General features: G+C 35.1%; 1 protein-coding gene and 1 pseudogene across 1 annotated transcript; both read right to left on the bottom strand.

Annotated features, from left to right (window-relative positions):
- Positions 1-8854: 8854 nt before the first annotated feature.
- On the bottom strand, positions 8855-9349 carry LOC149259347 (uncharacterized). The gene has a single exon (XM_089453930.1). It carries the CDS (start codon positions 9347-9349, stop codon positions 8855-8857), a length of 495 nt encoding a protein of 164 aa, XP_089310056.1.
- Positions 9350-10946: 1597 nt separating this feature from the next.
- Positions 10947-12128, bottom strand: LOC149259346 (phospholipase A(1) LCAT3 pseudogene; annotated as a pseudogene).
- Between the last annotated feature and the right edge of the window lie 226 nt (positions 12129-12354).

Raw genomic sequence — 12354 nt, 5'->3', positions numbered from 1 at the left:
GATTAATCTTCTAACTGGACGTGGCATCAAAGTAATAGCTCATATTGCAGACCCAGAGCAATCCGATATTTTTCATCAAGCATGGAAATCAGAACTACATCTTAACATTCCCAGGAGATGGCATCGGGATTGGAGAGCCTACACAGAGGCTCTAATTGAATCACACATTCGCATCACAGAAGGACCAGATGAACTCTCCTGGAGTCCGGCTGAAACAGGACATTATACACCAAAAGAAGGATACTTACAGTTGATCTCTCACAAGCATCCCGACGCCATTGCTAGTTGGTGGAAGCAAATTTGGAAAGTGGAGGCATCCCCTCGATCTAAAATGTTCACATGGTGCATCCTACGGGACTGCATACCCACAGGGGAACATCTCAAACGCCGGGCACTGCATGGTCCTACCTGGTGTGTCTTATGCAGAATGGAATCGGAATCCACTTCCCACCTATTCCTGAGTTGCAGTGCTATATCGGAACTATGGCAACATCTCAAACCGGCTACAAATTTCGTGGGTGAATGGGGTGGCACTGATCTCATCACAGCTTGGACAAATTGGACAAATCGGCACAAAGGAACAAAACTCATAAACCTTCCCATCATTGTCAATTGGTCGATTTGGAAAGCTAGGAACCGGATTATATTTGAGGACAAGCCGATACACTGGCCTGCACTGGAAGCAGCCATCATAACGGCCCTAAGTGAGCTACCCGAGCCTATCCCCCACGCTGTCCGTCAGCATACCCCTCCTCCATGTATCGATCACAGCACCCCGTGGGCATTCTTTGATGGTGCTGCATCTGAGCAGCGATGTGGAGGAGGCTTCATTATTTACCTATCTGAGAATCACCTGTACAAAATCAAGGCCGGGCTGGGGCCTGGCACCAACAATTTTGCAGAGCTAATCACCCTCCGCCACCTCCTTCATTTTGCCTTGAGCCACCGCTGTAATCACATCAATATTATGGGGGATTCTAAGATCATTATTGACTGGATCAACGACACTTCTACATGTCACAAGCACTCTCTTAGCATCATTCTGCACGAAGCACTTGAACTCAAAGCAGCATTTAACATTATCACTGTTTCTCATATTTACAGGGAGCACAACAAGGAAGCAGATAAGCTTTCCAAGGAGGCTGCGAGGATGGATAGGGGCCTGTGGGAAATCATGGAAATAAAAGATGCACAGGAACGAAAATTCTACCACCGCCCCTACATAGACCAGGCTTACCCAACAGCGGGACAACACAATACACAATAGACAGCACAGGCATGAAGCAGCAGAGACACAGGATATTTTTGAAAGTTTTCAGTACATATACAGCTTATTAGATAGAATAACACTGTAATACCCTGCGTGGTATCAAATACAGTCTATATAGAAATTTTTGAATGTTATAAACAGCATATATATGACATCTGCTACCGACAGATACAAATGTAATTACAAAGCTAATATAATGAAATTTTTGTGATTTTCCCAGTGGGAAAAAAAAAATTTAAAAGGGTTCCTTAAATTAATTTGAAATAATTTTTTTTTTTTCATGTTTGACGTTTATAACTAACTATACATTTTTTTATTTTTATTTTTTAAGTAATTTTATTTTAATTCATTTTATTTTTTCAACATATTTGAATTTATTGATTTTCTTATTAGTAATTTTAATAATAATAATAATAATAATAATAATAGGTTTGATATGTATAACTAACTATTAAAAATTTTAAAAAGTGATTCATTTTATATAATTTAATTCATTTTAATTTTTTCAACATATTTAAAATTATTAATTTTGACTTACTTATTATCAATTTTAATTTTAAAAAGAAAATATTTTTAATAATATTATTATTATTATTATTAATTTCCCTTTATCTCGGTCAAACTAACCGTTATCATTTTCTAGCTGTTATTTTTTAGATGTTGAGTCATGGATTCTCTGCCTGTCTATTTAATGTGCTAAATGAGATCTGCTCATTCAACTTGTCCTGATGATGAACCGCACTGGAAGGTTCGAAACGCGTCGACCTAAGTTTTTCTATGTGATTTTCGCCGAAAATTCTTCATAAAAATGTTTTTTTTTTGTTTATAAAATACATATTTAAATTATATAAATGTATATATTTATAAATAGTTATAGTAAAAGTATAATATTTTAATAATATATATATTACACCCACGGGAGGGAAGATGGAGCTTCTTCACTCTAAGGGTTGTGCAACAAATTTGGAGGGTTTTGCCAACAAGGTTCCTGCATTTGATCTGAAACTTCCCATATATTTTTACCCTTATGGAAGCTCTGTATTTTCCAGCTCAATCTATTCCAAATATACTAAGATGTATGATCATGATGAGTTGGTGGGTTATAGTCGGACCCTTTAGAGGTAGTTTCTATTTGGCCTAACCCGAGCATCTCTCATTCTGACATGGCAGGGGAGGATGTCAATCCATTTCCTAGCTTGCAATATCTAGCAGGTCTAGTTTCGGCAGAGCCTGAAGCCCATGTCACTAGGGTTTCATTCCAATGACAGATTGTTTTTAATACGGATCCTCCACCCTTGCCATCTCCTTGCATGAACATGAATACCGGTGAACTTTCTTCATATTCTTCTTTAAGTAATACCCTACCTACTCATGCAATCTCGACATACCCTCCCCCTTTTTCACTAACCTCTCACCATGTAGTGGTTTCCCGCGTGGAGGAGTTTCGACCAGGAAGTATTCAGGAAGCGGACAAGTGAGGGTTTATTGATAGTTATCTTCGCCAAAACATGCTGAGTGATATTCCAAGATCTAGCCAAGCATTTCCACATTAGTGGGCCTAGGCTCCAACTAGTAAAGGAATGGAAAATCCAAACAAGAAATGTATTAAGAGGAAAATCAAAGAAGGTAGTCTAACCCTTGGTGAAAACATCCAGTTGAATGATATTGAGGCTATGGAATAAAATCATGTTGTTATGGGTAGATTCGTGAGACAAAGAATGTCGGTTGTGGTCCTGAGTTGGTGGATTGGTTCCTTTTTCATACCTTTTCTTTGTTATTCTCCACGATGCCTGCTCTTGGCCAGGGGTGGATGGCCTGGATAACACTGTACTACATCGAGGTGTTTATGGGAAATTTACCATCATAAGGTTGTTAACTATGTATCCGCTTGGAAGGGTCTCTTTATATAAGCTTCTCGTAGATGTAGAAGGATGAATTTGGACACCTAGGGTTAAGAGAAGTTAGGTTTGATGGCATGGGAATTAGGTTCATACAAGTTATGGATAAACTTGATGGCATGTGAACCAAGCAATTACAAGTCATGAAAAACAATTATGAGATTTTTTCCAAACCTATAATGAGTTTTTTCTCAAGTTCCATGCTCAATTATAAACTTTTTCCATCTCAATATGAATTTTATTTGCAATTATGTGTTCTGGTCAATTATTTCATAATTATGAAATTATAACAAAATAGTTATTTTCTTGTGAAATAATTATGAAAAATTATTCGATTATGTAATTTTATCCTTATAACATCTAATAACTTCATTGTAATGCTTATGGTGGAAAATACAAGTATAATAGATGCCCCTTAATGTGTCATCTCATAAGAGAAATTGATGGTTACAATACATTATAATACGGTGTTTTAGGAAAGGACACAAGGACGGAGTCGAGAACCAAGAAACCAATGAGGACTTGCCAAACAATCAATACTCAATCATATACAAATCATCCCCAAGGATAGCATACCTAGGCTTAGTATAAGATATAAGTAAAGATGGACATCAACACTATACACTACAAATCCAAGACATGAAATGATAGTACATGGCCACGAAGGAATACAATGTGGATCCATGCTATCAAAAAATATATCATAGTCTTTGGTCATATAGTGTGGATCTGTATCATTATCATACATTAATAGGGCATCAAACACAAAAGAAGAGCACCCTCGAGTGGTCCTTAAAGTAAATAATATGGTACATACTTCGTTGTAGGTTGGGATCAGTCACATGTAAGAGTGAGATGCCCCCAAGCCTAAGGTCTTCATCCCATCCCTGATGGTACAAATCTACATCATGTGAATAGATGAGCTGAATTTTTCGAGCATGATATAAACCACCTAATTACTAGTTAGTGAGGTATACCATTATCAAACATGAGGGGACTAGATAATGATGAAAATGGTCCCCAAGGTACCCAACACAATCCACTAAGCATGAATAGATAAGTTGATGTTGAACACCCATGGACTTGAACAATCATGAATAAATGAGGAAAACCCATTGTTGATTGCAAGGAAACCTGTTGTTGAGAATTGCAAGCTCCAAGGTACTATTGGTTTCTAGAAACTAGTCCTAGCTAATGAGTTGATGTCAATAAGAGGAGATTCAGGGAAGGAGGGCCTTGATGTATCCGTCATCAATCAACACAAAATAGATTGTGAGATGATGTGAAGAGCTGAAGTCATCAATTACAAATTACACAAGAATGGTTGGCATAAAAGGTCAATGAGAAATGTAGATGAATGACTAACAAAATTAACAAAATATCCTTAGCATCTTCTTCTTCTATTTTTACCTCAATTTACTCCAGCTACCTTATGAGTGATTTTAGATCATTTATGTGTGTAGACAATGATACCCCATTATGCATTTTGAGTTTGAATAACTACAATTTCAAAGATAATTTGCATTCACGACCTTTTCCCCAAATGTCTTACTTAAGTGTTCCCATATTTGTGAAAAGGAATTTCCGAAGTCTATAAGGTGAAGTCCTTTTACTAAGCTCCATAGATTTTTATGCATCAAATTCATTTGGACTTTCACGTTCCAGGTATAGAAATTTGACCCATTGAATTTTTCAACTACTCCATATTTTAAATAAACCACTACTGTAAAATATCAAGCACAGACTAGAAAAAAAACAAACACGTCTTTTTGATATATCTTTTGCATAATATCAAGCACAAAAGAAAGCAAAACAAGTATGATTAATAGTATCTTTTTTGTTTAGTTTTAACGAGCTTGAAAAAAAGATAAAAAGATATTTGATAGGGTGTCCCTTTTGTGAGGCTTTAATGAGCTTGAAAAAGAGGTAAAACTGTGCTTAGTGAAGTGTCTCTTTCATGGTTTAACAATTTTGGAGAAGATACAATAGTATGCTTGGTATTTGTATTATTTCTTTCTTTCTTTCTCTCTTTCTGAGGAAAGACATCTGTCTCCCTCTATGATTGAGGGCCAGAGTGAGATTGTTGGTACCAAGGTAGCCCATAGGTACACTCACTTAAGAGTTCACAAGGCTTAAATCCATTACAACAATATTCATCAAAACATTATAGCTTTTCATATCATTGGCTGGGAGTTGAACCTAGGTCAACAAAGTCTAATTACAATTTTTTTAATACATACTCTGGATATGAACCGGTGGCTTTTGTATTGATTGTCTTAATAAAACAACCATTTACTATTAATCCAAATTTCAGTGGTGAGTTTAAAAAAATTCAAAAAAAAATTCTCAGAATCTAATTGGAGAATTCTCATTTCAAGGATGCTCCTCATTTCTAATTTGATTTGTAGAAAATAATGGTTTTCTAATTTACCGTAGCTTCCATTTACTAATATAAAATTAGTTAAATGTTCAATAACAATGACGAATAGTGAAACATATTGTGGAATGTATTGAGGTACCAGTAGTGATGAATGTGAGATAAATAGTTGCATCCAGATTAGCCATAGAGATGATTTTATCTTCAGTAGCTTGTCAGGCTTCCACAATCCAGGCGAAAGGATTGCGAGATTTAGTGGGCTTGTCCAATCCCTTGAGAATTCTATTGGAGAAATAGATAACCTGATTCTTAGGTTTCCTAGATAGCCATGAGAACACCAAAACCAAAACTGAGCCGATGATAAATGAAGTGATCAGAGATGTCAGCAAAGCACTCAAATCCATGATGCATCCATGACCACTCAATTTGTTTTCCTGAATGAGCTTCCTCTTCTTGAAAGAGCTTGTAGTTGGTATTGTTAACTGCTATTCAATGGGTCCAACAAAGTTTTATCTCATGAATACCATTTCTGATAGTTTCTCCTATCCCCTACCCCTGTTGTCTCAATTTTGACAAATATGTCACACAACAGGAAAACAATTGAAGAGCTCTGTAAATCTATAAACAATGTGCAAACTTAAGTCACCTGGTTCAACAAACAAAACTGACTAAAGGAAGTTATTCCAAAACCATTTTTGGACAAATTTATTCCAACATGAACAAGCCACACTCAGAAAATTTTATCATAATTCAGTTGTCAAACCACCAGTAAAAACAACCATCTCTGATTGCTAACCACTAATACAAGTTGACTGACCAGAATCAATCAATTGAACTAACCGTTGTATATATATATATATATATATATATATATATATATATATATATATATGACAATAGAAAAGTGTAATATTTCAATAAAATACAAGAATTAAAATAAAACCAAAAAAACATAAATTATTAAAAAAATATTTTAATATTCAAATTGTTGTTATATATAATTTTTTTATTTATATCATGTATATTTAAAATATATAAATTTATATATTTATAAAAAATTATAATAGAAGTGTAATATTTCATTAAAATATAAAAGTTAAATTTATAAAACAAACATATGTAAATTAAAAAAATATTTTAATTTTTAAATTTCATTATCATTTATTATTTTTTAATGTATGTGTGTTAATTTTTCATTTATACCATACATGTTTAAATTATATAAATTTACATATTTATAAATAATTATAGTATGAGTGTATATGTTTATTTTTTGTTTATACAATACATATTTAAATTATATAGATGTATATATTTATAAATAGTTATAGTAAAAGTATAAAATTTTAATAATATATATATATATATATATATATATATATATCAAAAAAATATCTTAATTTTTAAATTTTGAAATCATTTATTATTTTTTCATATATATATATATATATATATATATATATATATATATATATATATATATATATATATATGGGAGGGAAGGATGGAGCTTCTTCACTCTAAGGTTTCCGCAACAGATTTGGAGGGTTTTGATAACAAGGTTCTCGCAGTTTCTCTGAACCTTCCCATATCTTTTTACCCTCGTGGAAGCTTTGTATTTTCTAGCTCAATCTATTCCAAATCTACTAATATGTATGATCGCGATGAGTTGGTCGCTCATTCACCAGACCCTTTAGAGGCAATTTCTATTGGACCTAACCCAAGCGTCTCTCCTTCTGACATGGAAGGTGGGGATGTCAGTCCCTGTCCTAGATTGCAATATTTGGCAGGTCTAGTTTCAGCAAAGCCTTGGGCCCATATAAATGGGGTTTCATTTCAATGACATACTGTTTTGAATATTGATCCTCCATCCCTGCCATCTCCTCGCATGAACATGATAATCGGTGAACTTTTTCCATATTCTTCCTCAAGTAATACCCTACCTACTCACGTGGTCTCGACATACCCTCTCTGTAATGCCCTATTTAATCTTATCCTGCAAATTTTACTAAGTGTTTAAATTTCCTTAAATATGGACTTATAATTATCAAGAAATATTGGTACATACCTACAATGGTGAAACTGTAAATTTGTTATTGATATAAATTTTGTTATTATTCCCAATTTACCTCCTCAATTAATTACCCAATTTTATATTCATATCACATCCCCAAAAAAATGTCCTCTCACATTTACTTGGGAGAAGACATGGTCCTCTCCAATTAATTACCAATTTATATATTCATCTCACATCCCCAAAATATTTACTTGGGAGAAGACATGGTCCTCCCCAATTAATTACCCTCCCCACTTAATTACCCAATTTTATATTCATATCACATTCCCAAAATGTCCTCTCATATTTACTTGGGAGAAGACACGGTCCTCTCTAATTAATTACCAATTTATATATTCATCTCTCATCCTCAAATTATTTACTTGGGAGAATACATGGTCCTCTCCAATTAATTACCCAATTTTATATTCATATCACATTCCCAAATGTCCTCTCATGTTTACTTGGGAGAAGAGAAGTCAAATGTAAGGATGAGGGAGAAGTTATGGCATTAATGAGAAGAGATTGACGCGGAGAAGAGAAGGGGGCATAAAAGGGGAAAGATGAAGGAAAGAAGGGGGATCCTTGGTTTTGGAAGAATTGTTTGAGAGAGAGGAGGGGAGGATTGTTTTATTTTGGACACACTACATCTGGTTAGACTTGGGCTTGGAGGGCTAGGGAACCTATGGAGGTTTCCTGGGCTAGGAAATACTTCCTAGTTGGCTGGAAGGTAAATCTAGTTTGTAGTCAAGAGGAGCATTCTAGTAGGAGCAACAGCTCAAGGGAATCTCCACCGGGCTATCGGTACAGGTATTCCTCTATGCATAGATTACTCATGTAAGTGATGGAATTAAAATGTTCACTATTTAAATTGTAGGAATTAAATTTTAAATGGTAAATTATCATCATTAAATGTCTTGTCAGAAAATAAATAATTGCCCTTTTATTGCATTTAAAATTAGAAAATATAGATCTGGTAAAGGACCCTAAGAGGGGACCTTACACGTGGTATCAGAGCGGGTTCGAAATCTAGACCCAAGACCCACTAGACACGAATCTCCACTAAAAAAAAAAAGGTATGTGGAAATGATTTCTCCACCTTACTCTCAATAAGTCATTGTTTCAATATATTCAATGCATTGGCTTCTCATGGTCTACTATCCTTAACTACCAATTCAAACAAAATCAATTATTTAGAAAAGACTCGTTCCATTTTAAACGGCAATAGTTACAATGTTGACTGCCTATAACATTCAATCTGGATATTCAACTAGCGCATATGGCACTGCAAGCTCAGTTTCATAGTCCACCTGGGTTGTTATGGAGTGAGGATATCTTATTGCAGCTCCTGGTCCAATAACTGACTGTGGTGCCCTTGTGAAGACGATGGGATACTTTGGTATATTAGGAGAAGGAGCCATTTTCCATGTATCAATTTCTTTAACATGGTCAGCATAATTTTTACCAATACACGTTATCGCTCCAGAAAGCATAGGCATAGGAGCAAGCAATTTCACATCTTCTATTGGGATACCTGGCCCTTCAAGCTTTATACAACTGTGAAGAAAGTCCCAATGATTGATGACATCTATCATATCGTTAATATGAGATGTATCAATGTTAGCTGATAGGTTTACCACTTGTTCCAATGGCCAAATGGACCCATTGCGAACAACTCCAACTTGACTTGTGTTTGGTTCTGTAACAAACGTTGCCAATCTCAAAATTTTTGGTCTCTGAATTACCATTTTTTTTTTTTGCTGAATCACCCTTCCAGTGACCATCAACACCTCCAAATGTCTTAGTAGCCTGAGCTTTAGCAAGCTTATTTTCCAGTTCTTTAACTTTGGTCTCGAGAATTTGAATCACAGTTGTGTGTTCTGGCAACTGGATCTTATGTTCCTGTTCAACCTTCATAATATGTGCTGCTTGATTCTTAGTTGTGCATTCTGTTCTTCTTCATATTTCTGTTTCTCTTGTAGCATTACACTCTCTGTTTTTAGATCTGCCTGCAATGCAAATGCAACTTTCCAAGTTTTTTTTTTACTTCGTTGAATAAGAGAAGAGATTGATCATCTGCCTCTTTCAGCGCTTTCTCTAAACGCATAACCTCTTGCCTTGCCTCTGAAAATTCCTTTTCTTTCATATATCTCCTTGTGAGCTTCATTTGCCACATCTCTCCACTTCTTCATGGTATCATGATTTCAGAGACTTAGTTCAACATTTCAAGCTCTTGCAGCAAAATTTAGAGACGATATTGTCTCCTGTACTTCTGCATGGCTGGGACTCACGTTAACAATAATCAAAGTCTTGGAATCATCACTTAGAGAATCTGAGAGCATTTGAGTGAGCCTTGAGTTGTCGTAAGGGACGTGGTCCTTCTTTGATGTCAAAACAAATAAAACATCCCCCAACGTAGACAATGATTTATGTGCATGCAACAACTCTTTGAGGTAGTCCCCATTAGCTTCCTCCTTAGGCAAACACCCAATTCTAGCTAAATCAACTAGTGAAAGCTTGCTATATTGTCACTCCCCAGTGAGGCTGCTAGACAATTGTATATGAATTGTAACAACCAAATGAGAATAGCTACATTCTTCAACATTCATGGTGTCCATTCCTCGGTTTTGTATTCCCAATTTTAGCACACTCAAAAGTCAGTTGGATTTTCAACTTTTCCTGTACAAGTTCAACAGAAAACTCTGTTGGACCCATACACATTTTTGAGGGATTTCCACTGGTGTTGAAAAGCAAATCATGAACCTCCTCATTGGGGAGCTCAAACATTGTAACATGGAAGTCGAATTTAGAAGAATATGCGTTAGCATTAGAAAAATCGAATAGCTCCTCAAACGCCCTAAAATAAAGTCCGTGGTCATGGCTTGAACCTTCCATTGTATATGTTTCCCCAGAGCCATTTGGCCATAAGAAAATACAGAGACGTTGTATCCATCAAAAGCAGACCGTACTAAAGGCTAAACATCTTGAAAGAAATCCCCTTGGCTAACAAGAGGTCCATAAACTCTGTCAAAATCAAAATCCTTTTTAGAACTTGTAACAGGATCACCACCAAGATTTATTCGTATCGTAAAATCATCAGGAAATCTATTGCTGGTACCCCCCTCATCTTCAAACAGAGGGCGAACACGGCAAAATACCCTTATATTTCCTTTTATAGTTACTAATTCATTAAATAGTTTCTTCCTTTCTGTGACCAATGGAGCGATTCTGGCCTCAGTTTCTAGAGCAATCTGATCTAGCTTGCGAGCTTTCTCCACAAGTACACTCAAATACCATGTAACTCGAGCAATTCCATAGCAACTATATCATCCTTAAGTCCCATGGTCATGGCATTCTTTTTCTTGCTGACTCTGCAAGAACAATTCCATCTCCATCCACATAAGAATAATGAGGCTGTGAACTGCAAATTTCTTCCAGCTTGCCAATCGGGGAAGTTTCTGTTCCATAGCATACACTAAAAGGTGTTTCATGTGTTGTGCCAAAAATATTATAAAATTTAATTCCATCTGGTAGCTTTGTTGTATCAAGGATTCGACGAGTTTCCAATGACCATTCAGAGATGGCCATATTGAATGGTACAGGTATTGACTTCCCATCATAGTTCAACATGTTTCCCTTTAGTGCCTTTTGGAATATTGAAATACTCTCGCTAGGACCATATGATTCTAGCTCAGCAGATGATTCCCCTTCCTTTGTATATTCCTTACGCCAAATTTGTATTTGTGGCAGTTTGTTCCAATTGAACTCTATATTTGTCATCATCTCATATATTGATGGGCATTCAATCAACAGTTGATGCATGGTCCAGCAAGATATAAACAGGCAGCTCTCTAACCCATAAACAAATTGCATACCAGTCAAAAGACAATCATTAATGACACCTGGACAACCTTGGAAAGGACTAGCAATGCACACCCATGTGCTTACATAGTTCTCAAATATATCTGGATACAGTGAAAGAAAACACTTGACAAGCAATCCACCCATCGAATGAGAAACTATGTTCACTTTCTTTCCACCAGAAGCCTTGTAAGCTGCCTTCAGTTTTTCTTTTAATCCATCCATTGATTTGGTAATTCTGTTGCTTTGCTAAAAGTCAAAGCCATAGCCAAATAATGTGACCCCCTTTTCGTAACCCCAGTCAAGTAGTGTATCAATCAGATCATGAAAATAGTACAATTCCTTAATGTGAAGAAGTTTTGGTAGCCATGAAGGATCCAACATGTCAATTGCATAAAGACCATAGTCATCATCTGGCACTTCAATTTTAATATTGGGATCCAAAGGCTCCGCATACCCTGTTTTATGATTCCTTGATCCATCACTAAACTCAATTTTATTATCGCAAAAGCCTTTTGTTGTAGCAATGTTTAGGCATTTTTTTTGTATGTAAGAGAGAACACTATGAATCAAGTATGTGAGGTTGAAATTGAAATTTGCATATCCACTATTTCTTAGAGGGTAGTTTGAATGAATTTTTCGAAAGCGTGTGATCAAATTGCTCATTAAATATTCATCTTGTAGGATGTCACTATGCGATAGTAGTTTATATGTGTTAAAAAAAAGGATATATATATATCTATATCTATATATATATATATATATATATATATATATATATATATATATATATATATATATATATATATATATATATATATATATATATATATATATATATATATATATATATATATATATATATACTTTTTACTAGCCTATGTAAGTGTTC

Source organism: Pinus tabuliformis, chromosome 6 (assembly GCF_031772625.1).
Source record: "Pinus tabuliformis cultivar Carrire ecotype Pingquan chromosome 6, CPIR1, whole genome shotgun sequence".
Taxonomy (NCBI): Eukaryota; Viridiplantae; Streptophyta; class Pinopsida; order Pinales; family Pinaceae; genus Pinus; species Pinus tabuliformis.
Note: the sequence above shows the minus strand (reverse complement) of the source record. Positions and strands in the feature narration are given on the sequence as shown.